Source organism: Fonsecaea multimorphosa (genome assembly GCF_000836435.1).
Source record: "Fonsecaea multimorphosa CBS 102226 unplaced genomic scaffold supercont1.2, whole genome shotgun sequence".
NCBI classification, from domain to species: domain Eukaryota; kingdom Fungi; phylum Ascomycota; class Eurotiomycetes; order Chaetothyriales; family Herpotrichiellaceae; genus Fonsecaea; species Fonsecaea multimorphosa.
This window is the reverse complement of record NW_015971636.1, coordinates 1329158-1346253: the sequence shown is the minus strand read 5'-3', so window position 1 is coordinate 1346253 and position 17096 is coordinate 1329158. Positions and strand designations below refer to the sequence as shown.

General features: G+C 51.7%; 3 protein-coding genes across 3 annotated transcripts; 1 reads left to right on the top strand and 2 right to left on the bottom strand.

Moving 5' to 3' along the window:
• Positions 1-1081: 1081 nt before the first annotated feature.
• On the bottom strand, positions 1082-3250 carry Z520_01419 (uncharacterized protein; the record flags this gene model as incomplete). Its single annotated transcript, XM_016771937.1, has 1 exon — positions 1082-3250. One exon carries the CDS (start codon positions 3248-3250, stop codon positions 1082-1084), a length of 2169 nt encoding a protein of 722 aa, XP_016637076.1.
• A 348-nt stretch (positions 3251-3598) lies between these two features.
• On the top strand, positions 3599-9676 carry Z520_01418 (uncharacterized protein; the record flags this gene model as incomplete). Its single annotated transcript, XM_016771936.1, has 1 exon — positions 3599-9676. The coding sequence occupies one exon, from the start codon at positions 3599-3601 to the stop codon at positions 9674-9676; it is 6078 nt and encodes a 2025-aa protein (XP_016637075.1).
• Positions 9677-15564: 5888 nt separating this feature from the next.
• On the bottom strand, positions 15565-16620 carry Z520_01417 (uncharacterized protein; the record flags this gene model as incomplete). The annotated part of the gene is made up of 2 exons (XM_016771935.1): positions 15565-16066; positions 16127-16620. The coding sequence occupies 2 exons, from the start codon at positions 16618-16620 to the stop codon at positions 15565-15567; spliced, it is 996 nt and encodes a 331-aa protein (XP_016637074.1).
• Between the last annotated feature and the right edge of the window lie 476 nt (positions 16621-17096).

The window sequence follows — 17096 nt, the reverse complement described above, 5'->3', positions numbered from 1 at the left end:
CATCATGTCGAGTCGATCCTCCAGAACCAGACATCCGCTTCTGCGATGGGGCTACGGGAGCTTTTGGTCAAGCAGCTCCGTGAGGCCGGCTGGGCCTCCCTCATGTGTGCGGGCGGGGGGAGCCGTACGACTTTCGTTCTGTTTGACTGGGGGTGGCTTGCTTTCCACCTACCTACCTTGCGAGGTCCTCATGGTTTTTTTTGCATAGCGAGGAAAAGCGTCGATGCCTTCAAAGGAAGGGACAAATGCAGATACAGATAGACGTGCTGGATCGAGGGGCATACGAGGGACAGGGACACGAGGCGGCGGGTACGACACGTATGTAGAGTAATCAGTCAAAGCCAGAGGGAGATCAAATATAAAAAGAAATATACCAAAAAAAAAAATTACTAAAAGATATCTCAGGGGATAAGAGCGACGGAATGAATTGCATGTATAATGTGAGCCGCACCAACGAATGCTATGGAGAACCGTAGACGGCAGTTGAAAACCCCGTTAAAACTAGGTACGATTCTCAATATTGATCCATACCACATGTTAAACGGCCTTTTTAGGAGGCAGAATGGGGCTGGGTTTGTTGGGCGGCTTGGGGTTGATCTTTCGCGAAGAATACTGAGCCTGAAGATTGGGTCAAGGTATTGATCTCGCCTTGGGCTCCACCTTGCATCGCGATGAGAGGTATTGGGTAAGGGAGGGAAGGGAAGGGAAGGGAAGGGGAGTGGGAGTGGGAAGGGGAGTTCAGCAGAAAGAAAGAGGATCCCAAAGGAGGAAGGAGATGGCTTGGAGAGAGGTAGAGCAAACATCATATGGAAAGGGGAACCATGGGGAAACCTCCTGTGGGAAGATGACCATGACATGAGGACGATGCCAGCGTAGTGCCAATTTTGCCATCTGTACATTGGGCATGTTGAATCTCAGCACATCCAGAGGCTTGCGTATCAATTCGACAGCACACAAGAAAAATCAGAGTTCGACATATGGGGTATCGTACAAAGGATCCTTCCAATAAAAGAGAACCAACTCCAGCTCGGAAACCGGAGAAGGCAATCCGCTTTTCAAAGGGGATGAGCTTCGAGGGAGCTCATGTAAACAATCTTCTCGGGGCTGCGGCTGACTCGCCTTCGAGCACTTTTCTCCCATTCATCTTCAATCCTCGGCCTTTCGCAGGTGTCGGGCTACCCATGTCGACATCCTCATCCTCGTCATCGTCATCAATGCGGAACCCGACGCTCTTCGTAAAGAGATTCATGGGTTTCTTCGTTGCTGGCATACCACCCATATCATCAAGAATCCGGTCCATGCCCTCGACATCCAGATCGCCGGACGCGAGTAGTGTTTGGTCTGATGGGGCACCTGCTGTCTGGGCAGACGGATCGGGTGCGCTGGAACGTGAAGAAAGCGGTTCGAGCGAGAGGATGAGGCGGTGAGATGTCTGTATGAGGAAGTCGCGAGAGACTGCATTGTCGAAGATGTTGGTCCCAGAGAACAAATTCCTTGAAGCTTCTGAGCTAGGAAGGAGACTGAGGGACAACGGTACTTGGCCTCCTAAACTTGAAGGCGGAAGGCGGACTGGCTTGGATTCGCCCTTCCAGAACGAGAGGATCGAAGGAATGTATACGGTTTCGTCTGCGTAGCTGATGAGCACGGACTCGTCGTGTGCTACACGGCTCACAAGCTTTTCTTCGACGTAGATGGATCCGTAGCCTCGTTGGCCGTTAGGTTTTGATGAGTTATCAGTGGATGTCGAGCCATGGAATAAACCCTCGGATCGCATTTTGCGGGTCGACGGAGTCATTGGTACCAAAGAACCGGAGGTTGGCTGTACCTCAGTATGGGAAGATTTTTGTTTGGACTCCGTAGAGGGCAAGATGTGTGAGCGAACTGCAAACCGAGTCAATGAGCCACCTTGAATGCCTGAGATGTTTCCATGCCCACGAAGAAGATTGGCACCGGAGCTGGAAGACGTAGGTCCGACGGCCTCTAGGTCCCAGATACCCCATTCGCCATCTTCGAGCAAAGTTACGACAGCACGGCCGCCGATGAGCCATCTTGCGTCCAGGACTTCTTTTCGTCTCTGCTGAACAACTTCCGTATTCTTCTGTCTAAAGGAGGGGAGCATGGAGATGAGAAATTTCCCTCGATCGCTGCTTGGAAGTCTCGTTGAGCGCGTGCTCGAGACAGAATCAGCTGTTGCAGTAGATCCTCTACGCTCTCGAGTATGTGATGGAAAAATCTGGTAGACCTTGACAGCAGAATCTGCGGGAACCGTAATGAGCAAGGTCGAATGTCGTTCAGCAGGGTATGGCGATGTGTTGAAGGAAACCCTCGCATTCATGCATGAGGAACGGAGGTATATCCTTCTGATTGGGACAGGATAATCTGCAGTCGATGTAAGTTGATTCCTGAGGAGCGGAAGTTGATGGACGAGTAACAATCCCGCACCAGTACACGAGACTGACGCAACGAGGAGTGACCAACGTTGGGATTCGGATTCTGCGCTCGCCTGCTTAGATTGAGGTTGAGAGCGAGTCTGAGGTTTCCCTTGAGTCTGTTCCTCAACGTCCTCTTGTTCCTTCGAAAGGACTGCCGTATGAGTGATTGAGATGTCTGAAACGAACTGTTGATGGGAGTTTGAGCCTTCTATTTTCAAAATTTGGACACCCATTTTCGAAACGTCGTGCACTTCTGGAGCGGGTGGATCAAGAGGCGCAGATATGACCCGAAGGCTAAGATCAGTGCAAGCAGCAGCAACGATGATGCGATCGTGGTAAATGGCCGGCCATGATTCTGGAGGAGCTTGAGCAAGATCCTTCACAATATGTGGCACAGCAATTCTTGAGGCTGCCGTTCCCAAGGGTATATCGACATGCCGGATCACATCTCGGTATGGTGCAGACGGGTCCACTTCGTCCTCCTCTTCTTTGAACTCAGCAGGTCCTGTTTCGACCTCTTTTTTCCCTGCCGCATCCTCGTCGTCATCGTCGTCGATGTCGATGACCATGGGGTCGCTCTTGGCAGTCCCATTGATCTTTGGTGGCGGGAGCTCTTTCTTTGGTGGCTTGAATCCCTTGCCAGCGTACCACACAAGACGCAAACCTTGCTCGTGCCCATAGACTATGACGGTGGAGCCGTTTGAGGACTGCCGAGGGTAGACATGCGATCTGAATGCTTCGTGCGGGAGTTCATAGCTGGAGTGTAAACTTAGACAAGCCCAGAGCGACCGAGAAGGTCGACTTACCTGAGCTGCCATCGCCCTTTCTGTTTCACAGCCGATCGATTCATTCTTCTAGATTGTATTGTCGCCGCGAAGCAGGAAAGAGCGGGCAAATATGTGGTTGCATGAATTTGTGGTCAACTTGAAGGTGGACTTGAGTTGATATTAATGCTAAGATGGACTGCAACTTTTGGGTTTCTCCAAATCGCGTCGGGAACGCGTCTGCGCCGTACATTCACCTCATTTTCACTGCACCAAAAAATGTGCTCAAACCCAGAGCAACAGCGAAGATACATGGCACTGCTGCAATAGATATGCTTGTCAGCTCTAATCCATTGTGCCTGGCCCTCATGTCTGTCGACCTGCGTCTGTCACTCCAGAGCCATGAGTTCAATCCAGTCGCTTGGCCTCCATGAGCCCTCCGCTCTACCCTCCCTAGTCGCCGCTTCGATCCTTCCCTCTGAACCTCCCTCTTCACTGTATAAATGGACACTCTCGCGCGTATACGACAAAAATACTTCGAGTTTCGTGGAGGAAGAGATTCTGACCACAGAACACTGCGTGGTGTGGTCCAGGAACGGCGCAATTGAAAGAGCACTAAACCTCAGTGTCGAAGGAGAGACTATCCTCCATGCTTTTGTCACTCGGTTTAGCCAGCCTGAGGATTACGAAAAGAGCAGTCAACAGCAGCATGCAGCCGAGCAGTTATCGGAGCGTGGTCTGGTGGTGGTGTTCAAGACTCAGGTTCACATATTCCTTCTCTCGGGCGACAGCTATGTTTTCCCTCTGTCATTTGAGGTCGAGTCTGCGTTTCCTTACCCATTAGGGTTTATTCTACAGCGGAAACTAGGGGATAGGGAATCTGGTGGCTACGTTGAACAAGTCCATCATGATCTCAGCACCATCAACGAGACTCTGACTTCTATCGGTGGCAACAGCTCGAGGCCGTCACTGATCTTGCCAAAAAAGCGATACTCAGACCCTAGAATGATATCTTCCAGCGCCAATGGCATGCCCAGGACTTTTTCATTGACTGAAATCATGTCAGACTTAGGGCTCGTGGTATGGAGCCCCAACCGGAAAGGCGAAGCTCTTGAAGATTGCAATGCTCTTCCTCGCACAGAGAAGTTGATCTTTATGACTGCTGGAAACGAACCCGGCTTTGAGAGCACTAGCGATCGGCCTGTCTGCATGGCTTTGACTTTGAACGAAAGCAATGCTACCTTCACACTCTGGCACGTAAGTGGGGATGTTGTAACTGAGCAACAACAGCCACGAAGTAAGAAGGAAGGCGACACAAAAACTCGCGCGTCTCTAAGGCAGAGTTCAAACGTCTATGGCCGAGATCCTGGCACACTCAGGGAAAGCCTTCTAGGCTCCCGTCCACCACATCCTGAGGGTGGGCCATTCTCGTCTCTAGAGGAGCAGAAATCGTTCCCGACAAATGACCTGGCTTCTCAACTAGGTCCCGAGTTTGGCGACGTCGGAGTGCAGACCCGGTCAGCCCGCAGAGTCAGTTCGATGCTGGCACGCACAGATTTGGGTTCAGCAGCGGATCGAAATACCTTCAACGACCTAGCAATGGGCCATGCGGGCCGACAGAGTCTGAATAGGGCAGGCAGGCGAGGCGAATCAATCGGCAGTTTCAACGATCGACAGAGCTTTGGTTTTCGACGAAGAAGTTCTTTCCCAACAAACGCATCTATTTTCAGCAATGGCACCTCGTTCCTGGACATTTCAGCTCGGGGACTGCTAGAAGAATTTGACCCCTTACGGCAATCCACGCGTATCGAAGACGATACCTTTGACGGGCCAGAATCTAATTTACCCAGGAGTGTCGGATTTTTCAAAGTCAAAAGCTTTCCGAGACGGCAGTCATCTTCCCAGCCCACTTCAGCGTTCGAAATCAAGGTTTTGCAGCTGAGCACCGGCAGCTTCTCCGACCAAGATGGTAGGCGAACAAGGGACGTCTACCTTTGCGTAATGGACAAGAGCGCCCAGGAGATGACCATAGTCAGGGTTCTGGTGAAAAGACACATCCATGGCAATACAAGAAAATCGACCAGTTCCAAGCATTCGTTTGAGCTCAAGGTTGTGGAAATTCGCAGACTGTCGGGCATAAAGGACGCTTGCACGGTCGTGGATAGATCTATTCAGCGATTAGTCGTTCTACCAGAGTCCCGATCACAAACTATTGGTCTGCAGCTCGAATCGCCGTGGTCTCCGTCCTTCCAGAGCGGATTCCCTGTTCGATACGCAATCTACGATCCGTTTCTGACTTCTCAGTCCTTCAGCCCGAGAAAAGACAAAGACACAGGAATCAGGAGGGTTATACCAGGTAAAGATGTCCAAATTCAAGCATTGCTCGATTCGGGAATTCAAGCACAGATCTACGCGATTGATCAAGATAAGCGCCGACATGCGCTGGGAATCCGGCTTGCCCCTCGAGATCCTCTCGTGCAAAAGGTTCTCAAAATGTGTGACATGGTGCTGGGTCCGAATCAGCAGGAAAGCCTCCTCGTTGCATTTTGGGAGGTTTCGAGATGGCTGAAAGCCAGAGAACCACCAGTGACTTCGGAATGGACCGCCCTGCTGGTAGTGCTCTTCTCGCTCGCGGTGCCTTTCATCAGCAGTCAACATCCACAGTCCACGCCCACACGCCGTCGAACCAAAACGGCTCTTCTTCGCTCCAGCAGTGGAAGTGCCATTGACCTTACGAATTACGACCTCATGCATCATGCAGATGACGAAATACCCCAGACATTCGGAATGCAAGGGCCCGCTTGGGAGTGGGTTTCGCAGAAGCCCCTTGGTCCAACAACGGTCACCCCAAAATCAAAGCACTCTCGAACGCCGAGCACGGCATCTTTTCATGAAAGTACTCTCGATAAGAAGAACGCTTTTCTGGTTACATGTATAGCAATGGCAAGAGAGTATACTCAGACTCCCATCGGGGAAAGTGCCCTTGGTCCGGAGGGATATTTGCCAACTTCGATCAATAAGGAGCGAGAGCAACGATGCAACGCCATACCCAGCATTTTACTCGGTCTGCATCTCCTCTACGAGGAAGACAAACTCGATACGATGTCAAATCCCGGTCGGAAGGATGCAAGAAACAGTCTGTTGATTGTTCTTGTTCAGCTGGGTCGTTGGCTCGGATGGAGAGACTGGATGTCTGGGGACAAGACCTACTATGGACACGAATCGGCCGAAGTCACTGACTACTTGTATGACGAGTCATTGCTTGATGGTCTACGAATTCCTGTCCAACCATTTCCGCCGCCGTCAATCTACGAACATTTTGAGAGGTGGATCACTGGAATCTCACCTGCTCCATTCTTGACGTTGCCGCGTTTATGTGGCTCGCCGGATCTGCGCAATCATGACCATCCATTATGGTGGCAAGCGGCAGGTTTGACGCCTCGAACGTTGGCTCTTCTTTCCTTTATGGATCAAGCAAAGGATCAACTCAGCCCCCACAAGACAATCGCACTTCTGCTTAGGTCAGGGATAAACGAGCGCATTTTGAGTACTCTTCCTGACGGAGTAGCTGCTGCTTTTCATCAAACAATTGCATCGAACCGATACAGGGCAGACAAAATTGGGAACCAAGTGAATCAGCTTATCCTAGGACGAGATGTGGCGATCCAACGAGGTGACGACCTCTCTTACCACTCATACAAGTCACAGTTGTTACCATCATCACACGAAGCTCTGAAGGACTATCACACCGTCTGCTTATCTGCGGTTGAGGCGGAAACTCTTCAAAGATGGGACGCATCCTCCGAGGCCGACCGACATGTTATTAGCAAGTTGATATTCAATGAGGACCGTCGCTTTTTGGAAGCTTCCAAACTTGTCAATCAGACAAGGCCACCGGTGGTTGAGTGCACACCCGAGCTGGGCTGGAGTGACGTGGACTTGTTAGAGGCGCAAAAAGAACTCGCCCAACACGTCACCCGCCGGACATTGTCTGTCGCTGCAGGACGAGGGATGATGCATTTTAATGCTCGTGTCCCCTTGCTCACCGAAAGGGTGCCCATACCTGCTTTCAGTCTGCAATGTATCATGAAACCTCGTAACGCCAGTGAGGGTGCCCAAGCCATAACTTTCAGCGCCGATAAAGCCATCTTTACGGAAGAGAAGGTGTGTTGGGCATTCTTCCACAACGGCGCTTCAATGGGTCTCATGATCTCGAACGATGCCAAAGGGATTAACACCTCATGGATCCTGTACAACAAACCGCCCGAGTTGACAAACCGCCACGCTGGATTTTTGCTTGCTCTGGGTCTCAATGGACACCTCAAAACACTGGCCAAATGGGTTGCATTCAAGTACCTCACGCCTAAGCACACAATGACATCTGTTGGACTCTTGCTCGGACTGTCAGCGTCTTTTCTAGGAACCATGGACACATTAATAACGCGCCTGCTTTCCGTCCACGTCACGCGTCTGCTGCCGTCCGGTGCAGCGGAACTCAATCTGTCTCCATTGACACAAACCACTGGAATTATGGGAATTGGACTCTTGTATTACAATTCTCAACACCGCCGCATGTCTGAAGTAATGCTATCTGAGATTGAAAATGATGATCCGGAAGAGGGTGTTGCATTTGAAAACGTCCTTCGCGATGAGGGCTACCGACTTGCAGCCGGATTCTCTCTAGGCCTCATCAATCTTGGTCAGGGCAAACGCCTTCACGGTCTTCATGATATGGGCGTTGTTGAACGTCTTCTCACTATCGCCGTGGGCACGAAGAATGTGAATATGGTGCATGTCCTCGACCGTGCGACTGCGGGGGCTGTTATGGCCATTGCTTTCATTTTTATGAAAACGAACGATGCGGCGATTGCGAAGAACGTCGACATTCCAGATACCTTGCATCAATTCGACTATGTACGACCAGATATTTTCCTTCTCCGAACACTTGCTCGCCATCTGATCATGTGGGATGCGATTCAGCCCACGAATGATTTCATTCAGACATCCCTCCCCGAGCCGTACAGGTCGAGAACTGATTTGAAGGCTACGAAATTTCTCAGCACTGAAGACATGCCATTCTTCAATATTGTTGCCGGTATCTGCTTCGCTATCGGGCTGAGGTTCGCAGGCTCTCAGCGAACCGACGTTCGGGATCTCCTCGTCTCTTACCTGGACCAGTTCATCCGCCTGAGTCGTCTACCCGCGCATAATTACGATTCGCGAATTACCCTGAACAGCGTGCGCAACTGTCTGGATACCCTTGCCCTAGCGTCAGCCACCGTTATGGCCGGTTCCGGCGATCTAGTCGTCATGCGCCGTTTGCGTGCTCTTCATGGTCGCACGGATGGAGACACACCGTTCGGGAGCCACCTCGCCGCGCATATGGCACTTGGTGCTTTATTTCTCGCTGGCGGCACACGTACTTTCGGAACCTCGAATTTAGGAATCGCAAGTTTGTGCATCGCCTTCTACCCGATCTTTCCTAATGACGTCCTCGACAATCGCGGCCACCTTCAAGCTTTGCGGCATTTATGGGTACTTGCTGCCGAGGGGCGGTGTCTTGTTGCAAGGGATGGTGACGCAGGTGGCTCTGTCTCAGGAGGCATAACTGGTCACATCTATTTGAAGAATGGTGAGACGCAGTCGATCCGCTTGCCGGGCTTGATACCGGAGTTCGACACCATCAAATCTATAGATATTAAGGGTGGGGGCTTCTGGGACGGGCACCTCGATTTCGAAGCTGGAGGGCAAACACTGAGAGAAAAGATCAAGAACGAAAATGCCGTTAATGTTATCCTCCGGCGCCGCACGGCGTACGACGAGCCCCCGAAGAATCTTTTCACGGCGGAGTTGCAAGCCAAAGCCTGGTCGATGGGAATTCCAAGTGTTGACCCTAACGCTGTTCCTTCTTATACTAGCACGGTCACAGGCAACGCTACATCCGGAGCTGCCCCTGCCGCGAGCTTTGCCAAAACAGCGACGCAGAATCCGTTCGAGTGGATCTTCGAAATCGAATCTCTCCAGGACTTTGACCATGCAGAACGGGCGCTGATCCTGGGTCCCACACCTATAGATGGGAAGGAAATGAGCAGAGTCACGGTCGTGGATTCCCGACTCGAGTTTGAGAAGGGCATTCTCCCTCCAGAAGATGATGCAGACCAAAGTGTTGGCGTGGAGAAGAGACAGATGGACAAGGACAAACTGTGGCAGTTGAGATTGTTGTTTGCCTGGTTTGATCGATGGGAGAGGGAGGATCAGGAGCATGATCGCAGAAAGCAAACGACCGAGCGACTTGGAGAGAGTCTTGTTAGGGACACTGACGAGGGTGCAGATTCAGATAAGTGGTTCTCGGACCGTGGAGGGACCTGGCTGAGAAGGGAGGTAATTGAGAGGCTGAGGTGGAGGGTGTGGAATCTGACAACAGGAAGTCGCGGTGAGACTGACGAGGCAAGCGACGATGACACTAACGAGATGTTGTGACGGTAATGACCTCTGCATGTCGGAAGGCCCAAAGTTTGCCACTTATCATTACGAACAAGTATCCATACGTGCTCTGTCTCTCTCTCTCTGAGATTCGAGCCACAACAAGAGAAAGGAATGTGGTAACGACAAAAGGTGCATTCATGGCTGCATTCTGACCGGAGTGACGCTTGCTCGACGTCCTCAGAGGCCTTACGAAGACATTCTCCCTAGGTACTTAGAGTACGGTACACTAGCAGGCAGCAAGCCTTAAGGAGCGTTCAGAGTTGCGGTCGAGAGGCTGGTAGAGATCAAATATCATTTATTTATTGTTATTGCTAATACGAATTGTCCACCTGTCTACCCAAGTGTTTCTCTTTTGAACCAGTTGAACAGTATGCAAAGATGTATATGTCACACATATATATTTATATACTTGTGTTTTGTGTATTGCATCTCAGAAGACGGGGGAAAAAAGACTCCCTGCCCCCTCTGCGATTCCTTGCGTGTTGAAGACATCACTAACGAGTGAGGAGGGCTTTGGGAAGGACTAGTAGGGAGGAGGAAGAAGTGGACTAATTACCTAGGTAACTAACGGATTTGTAGGATTGACACTACACAGCTTGTCCTCGTTGGCTAGATGTCGTGGTGGCTAGTATTAATAGCTACAAGGGATAAGTACTCTGTACGCTGTACCGAGTACTCAGTATGTATGTACTCGGTGGCTCTGCTCCGTGACAATGACAGGCAACGGGGCATCCTCTGCGCTAATAAATGAGCGAGAGACTGTCACACGCGAGCAACCTCGTAACTGGCAGGGAGTTGATTGTTTAGTTCCTGTACACGACAACTCCCGTACACGGGTCAACAGAGCAGACCACCTGCAAGGCAACCCGGTTCTATACGCGTACTCGTATCTCTTCCCAATCGGACCACCAAGCTGGAGACTTTACACGTGCTCGTAGCGAGGAAGCGACCGTGGGAGAGAAAGCCGTCTTCGTACAGGTCGAAATGGCTCATCTATTCCAGGGGGCAAGCACACAAAAGTAACTGTCGTGCTGCTCGTCAACCCTAGGAATACCACGCCGAGTTCGTCTGACATCATTGTTGACTCCCAGTGGTGAATCTGGCAGAAAGATTGGACGAAGGATTGTAGAAAGACAAGCTGTTCCTTCTAGATGGTCCTCGGGTTTCCGTTCTCTGCATGCCTGGATCTCGATGTCCGGGAGTGGTCTTGTTCCGATCAAGGGAGACGCTCACCATGCCCTTTTCTAACTCGGGACCTTATTCGTGGCAAGGTCTCAGCTGTGTGAAAAGATCAATGTGCGGATCTAATCAGGGACCACCTTTGAGACCTTCGGCGGCTGGTGGAGGCTTTCCAGATGCAGCAGGGTCAAGCCTTTGTACGGCTGTAACCGCACACGGTCCCGGTTTGCCGAACTCCCAAAGAAGTGTTGCGATCGACGATCAGCACATCATTAGCCTTGGATCCACGAGTTTAATTCTGTACCTCGTACGCCGCACACCGTCCATGCCGAGGCATCTCTCAAGGCATCTCTTAAGCATGGGTCAACCAGCCTCCTGACGTCACGTGCGGATGTAACTGTCCCGGTGAGTGAGTGTCCAAGAGGGCCCGGCGTTTAGTCTTCGAGCCCAACAGCGTGTGACTTCCCGAAAAGGCAGGAACACCTGGTCGACTTTCTGTGCAGCTGGTGGTGCCTAGTCGCTTGTTCGTCGCTGTGCCTATTGGAGGTAGACCTGGACCCGTGGTTGATCACTCAACTCAGGGACAGTGATAAGATCAGGTTTCAGATTGAGTTTGCGCACCAGGATGAGTAAGTAGCTTGATCCCTCTGATAGACCCTCGATGAGTCTCCTGTAAGGGTTTGGTTGTTGGGGGAAGGGGGCTGGTTTTCTTGGGAGTCGACGTCGATGCCATCTGCGGCAGGATTCGACGGGCAAATTTGAAACACGATCCCCGTCTTGCTCGATCAGCGAGAAGCAGGGACGCATTCGCCGGTTTCCTGTTAAGGAAAGCGCCTCGTCTGATATCGGATATAATCCGTCGTCATCAGGTTTTCTCCGTTTGCTCGTGGAGGCCGGACGCTCCATCAGCGCCGGTGACCGATCATTGAGTGGCTAAAGGCAGATCCGCACTTGGCGATCAATAAGGGTGACATTGATCCCTCGACTCCTAGTTCTTGCGCATGGGAGTTTGGTTGGAAAATATTGGATTCCAAATCAGGCGTTGGATGGCGTCCATAGCTTCGGGCGAAGTCCGATCTACTCGTACTCAGAATTGTTGAGGCAACACTCCCCTCAACTCGTTGGTCAGACAGTCGACCTCGCTCGAGATTGGAGGTAGTCGAGGCGAATTGTAGGCTTTGGTGACAAAGCCGCCCACCTATTTCATGGGCGGGCGCATGAAAGCGGGCGCAATGTTGGTGCCTCAAAGAATTTCCAAAAGGGTTGGAATTTCGTCGCCCAATGAGAAATGAAGGAGCTCACTACCTGAAACGGGGGGTTGAATGCCAAAAGAAGAATTCCCATAGAACTCGTAAATATTACCCAGCAGACTGCTGATTACCTGAATGCTTGCTCGAAGCCAATCGTATGAAGGTGGTGAAGATCCATCGGAAAACTCCTTAGCGACGCTGGAAATCCCGTGATCGTGCAACTGACTGTGCATGGGCAAAGAGGACCCTGCGACGTCCATTCTCAAACTGGAAAAAGGCCCTGGTATTGGTTGCATGTGTGGAGAGAGCCGAATCAGGGGGCGTATATTCTGCATGCTCGTTGATGACTCACAAGATGGCATGTAGATCGCAGACGCCTGCGTCTGTCTGGCCGGCGCTTGTCAAAGGAGCGGGGAAATAGGCCCAACATCTCAAGTCTCGAACGTCGCTGGGTGCAGAACTGTTTCTCGAAGAGGAAGTCACACTTGCCCAACCAGAGAATTCTGCAAAGGGAGCTGGGGTTCAATGAGTGCCATCCTCGAAAACCCTGGGACCTGGATGGGCCCCGGCCTAATAGGTGACACGGGCGAGGTATACGTACAAAGTTTCGAGAGTGGAGAGGGCTGGGCTGACCTATACGCTGCGTATGGTCGAGGCGAGGATGGAGGTTCAAGCACTAATCCGTGGCCGAGGAGATTCTGCGAGCCGCTGTGCACAGGATACGAAAGTGTTGACAAAGCTGGCGGTGGAACGGGACTAGATTTCTCCCAAACCATGACAGAGATTTGGTGAGCACACTGAGTCAGCGGCAGGCCGTACCGTCGCCAGACCAATCAAGTCGCCCTACAGTCGAGCTCGAAAAGGGCAAAGCGCTGGCGGTTGGATTGTGGTATTTCCAGGCTAGGAACTTTGTTTTGTTTCTGGAGCGCCATGCGAACACGGCCCTTGGTGGTGAGGAGGACTTGAGACGGGGCGGACCAGAGTTGATAGAATCATCGTCTGGCACTAGGTAAGAGGGGACAACCCTGTGTGAGGTCTATCGGGAAGATAGCTACCTAGCTACTCGTGCAGTGACCGTGGATCACACGGATTGATAGCGAAAACACTAGCAGAAGACCTACCGTGATGATCTCTGATGGCCGAGTTTGGAAATATCCTTTCTTTGGGATAGGCTTTGGCGAGCGGAGAGCGAGGAGCGAGGAAGTAGGAAGTGAGAAAGGAACAAGAAGACGGAAGTGAAGATCAAATGATGGGAGCATCATCCCACGGCGACATTTGAAATTGAAATGTCGATACCGATGTTACAATACCGGATAAACTCTGTTTTATGTCATTACAGCCACAGCGGCGACATTTTACTGACGACCCTGCTTTATCCCGAATAGGAGTTATGCAGCGAATTATGCCTGGCCAACTAACTCACCCAGGATATACTTGGGCCGCCCCAGTGTGTGCCTAGTTGCTGGCACCCAGCTGGTGTGAGGAGCTGAAGTCTTTCTCAGCAAGTTGCCCAGCGGAACGTTCCAATCCCATACCCACTCCACCGAGATCAACTAAGAGAAGTCGAATTTCTTGAAATGGTTTCTTCCCACACATGTAATAGTGTCGGGGCGCCGACGGTGAGTAGGGCAGAGGTTGAGTTCTTGGTGCTCGGCATGTCACCCTCCACAGGATCAAATGAGTCTTGACGCCAATTCCAAATCGATACCCATCGTATTCCCTGCTCTTGTCCCAGTTCTCCAAGAGCAGCGAGGCCCATGGGCTTTCCGTGGGGAAAGCAATTGGCAGGGCGAACCCGTATTGTACCTGCAAGTCAAATTCCCGCGTTGGGAAGCCCAAGCGAATACGTGGACCTCGAACTTGGCATATAGAAGGGGGCTGTGACTGCTTCGTATCCCCAAGCCGCCTTGGGTGCCGCTGCTCACCAATCGCATCTTTCCACATGCGCTCGAGTGCAGTGGCTGAATGGTTTGACTGATGCCTGGGCAATGCCTGAGACTCTGGCTCTGCCCTGAGCATTGGCCGCCAGACTGCTGATATTTGCCCGATAGATCTTCTAGAAACCACAGCCCCGTGGATCGCGATGGGGTTCCGGTGTGGTTCTTCGATTCTGTCGCGTCTCCCATACTGTAAGGACGCCCAATAATGTCAATCCAGCGTCGGGTCTTGTGCTCTCTGTTCGTCTCGCTCTTCAGTCCATCTTCTCGAATCAATCACGCCCAGAGAGAACCCAGACTCTAGTCCCATTTCTCCAATCATGTTCAGCCACTTGGATACGATTCTGACCCCAAATTTGGTTGTAGGTGCCCACGATCAGGCGTTTCCCAGGTCCAGAACCGCATCGCCAAACACTAATTGGTGGACGACAGGGCTTCAGGCAAGCCATAGGTCGCCGTGCTCTTGCTAAGAAGAGAGGGGGGAGCCAACAAAATACGGTGCAGTGTTGGCAACCGCTTCAGCGTTTCGTCCGGGCGATGCAGGGTTTTCGGATTCGGGTGAAAAGATATCCGAGGCCATCCCCGTGTTGGTACAATACGCCTTGGGTGGATGCATACTCGCATGATTGGATGTGCGATTTCTTTGATCGACAACCCCAAAAGTGGTCACGCTGGAGCCCTTCAGATGTAGCCTTTTACTTTGGGCACTTCCATGTCGCGATAGTAATGAAATGCCTTCGAACGGAGGAATTCATTCCACCACATAGCGGTAATTTTCAAAGATCAACGGAAGTGATCCGATCCTGTCCAGCAGAGCACGGCGGCAAGAACTCGGCCTGAGAAAGACAACGATGCCCAGGTGGACGTTGTCATAGAGTCCCCGAAATGTCAATCACGAGGTCCTAAGAAAGTTGGGTAGACGTACTTCGTACATCAGGGACCACTTTCGACCCTGGCGTTTCAAACGAATGATCGGGCCCACGGATGCCTTTCCGAGTAGACTCGGCTTTTTCTTACGGCCGACGCACCGCAAAGTCGTTGCCTCCGTGGACATTTTTCGTGGTCGTCGATAGCTAGAAAAGCGGCTCCATGATTTCGCATCTCCCACAACGGCTTTTTCTGGGGCTATGAGGCATTTTCTTTCCCCTCTGAAGATGCAGTCCACACTTTGACATGGTCTTCTGGAATATCGGCACGCGTGATTTTCTCCAGGACCCAAGAAGTGGCCAAGTTAGCCCATGCAACCAGCCACGGGAACTATCCGCCTTGTTGTTGACCATGGTCGTGATGATGCGCGTCATAGCTATGAGATGAATTTGTCAAGGGGGAAATTGAATAGTCTATCGCTTATCCAACCTCGTTCGCAAGTGCTCACCAGGTCAGATTCTCGAAAAGTCTGCATAGGCCCTTTCCTGTCATCACACCTACACGTGACCTCAGACCTTCTATGATTAGAAACGCAGCCCAGGGAGAGGGAGTGTAAGGGGGAGCCTTGTTCAGCCTTGCGTCCGGTATCTTATTCCTTCCAGGCCTTGTGCACGGTCTTTGCGCCCCAGACCTGCCCGCGCTTCAGTATCACCTGGTTTCTCCATTCTGGCACGTTGATCGCATTGATGAAGCGGCTTGCTTCCACGCAGAAACCTGCTCGTGTGCCTCTCGCTGGAGTGTGCTCTGTTGCGGCGGCTTTGATGTGTTTCCCCGTGTAGAACTGAAAGCAAGGTTCCGTACTGAACACGTCCAGGTGAAGTTTAGTTTGAGGGTGCGATACACTAATCAACGGCTTGAGCTGCCTTTGGCGAGTATCGAGGGGAAGCTCTGACGTGTCCGTGTCGACCACAAAGCAATGGTCAATATCTGGCTCTGTTGCACCTAGGACGAAAGGACGATTTGCTTCGATCCCAGGGAAGTCTTCGATCGCCCCGGTTGGGATCAGTGCGCTATCCACTACCAGATACTTGGAAGTATGAAGGGTAACCACCGATCCTTCGATCGTAGGTCCGTCACTCAAGTTGAAATAGCTGTCCAAGCGTCAGCGTGAGCGGGAGCAGGCATAACAGAATGTTGTGGCCAAAACTAACCCGTGGTTGGTGATGTTGACGACCGTCTCATCACACTCGTCACCAATCAGTTCCGCCTCATACTCTGTTTCGAGCACGGTCTTGGTCACACCATCCGCGTCCTCCGTCGACGCTATGTACCAGACTTTCAGCTCTACGGTGCCCGGATATCCTTCCTCCCCATCGGCCGACACATAGGTAAAGAGGACTGCTTCCTTTCCGTTCCGGTTGACGGGCTGAGGGCCGTTGAACTGCTTTTTACCCCAGCCCTTGATGCCCCCATGGATGTGGGTAGTAGCGCCTTCATTTGCTGCTAGCTTATACGACTTTCCATTGAGGGTGAACTCGGCGTTCTTGATGCGGTTGGCAACGCGGCCAATCGTCTCCCCAAAGAAAGGGGAATCGGCATACGGTTCCGGGGTAGGATACCCAAGTACAATGTTATGACCGGCCACTTTGAATTCCTGGATGATTGCTCCCTGCGGGAGGAAAGAGAACCCGGATTCTGACGACATGACTGCGACGACAGCAGCGTTTGACGCGGTACAAGCGACAAGGTGGTCAAAGTTGAGCGAGTGGAGTTAATAGTCGTCGACAAAAAGTGATGACAAGATACTGTGCATGAGAGTTCATGGGCTTTGAAGTCATGATGGGGATTTTTCACTGCAGTGAGTTTCTGTCCAATAAAACAGGCGGGGACGTACGTGGTTGTTTGGCGCACATTTACCCGGCTCAGCGTTCCATCGGCTGAATTGAGCACGCTATACATCCATACAAGTGCCGGGAATGCTCTCTGCCTACTAGATGGTGGGCTGTAAGGTAGACAATCCACAAGACTGACTATCGAGACCATGAATTTAGTAACGAGCTGAAGTTGCATGTGGCGCGAGGCTGTTGCGGGGTAGTCGCCGCCAAAGTCATCATGACTTTTTCCTCAGATTGCACGAGGTACCATGAGGTGACCTTCGGAAAACCAGACCCAGACCGGCCT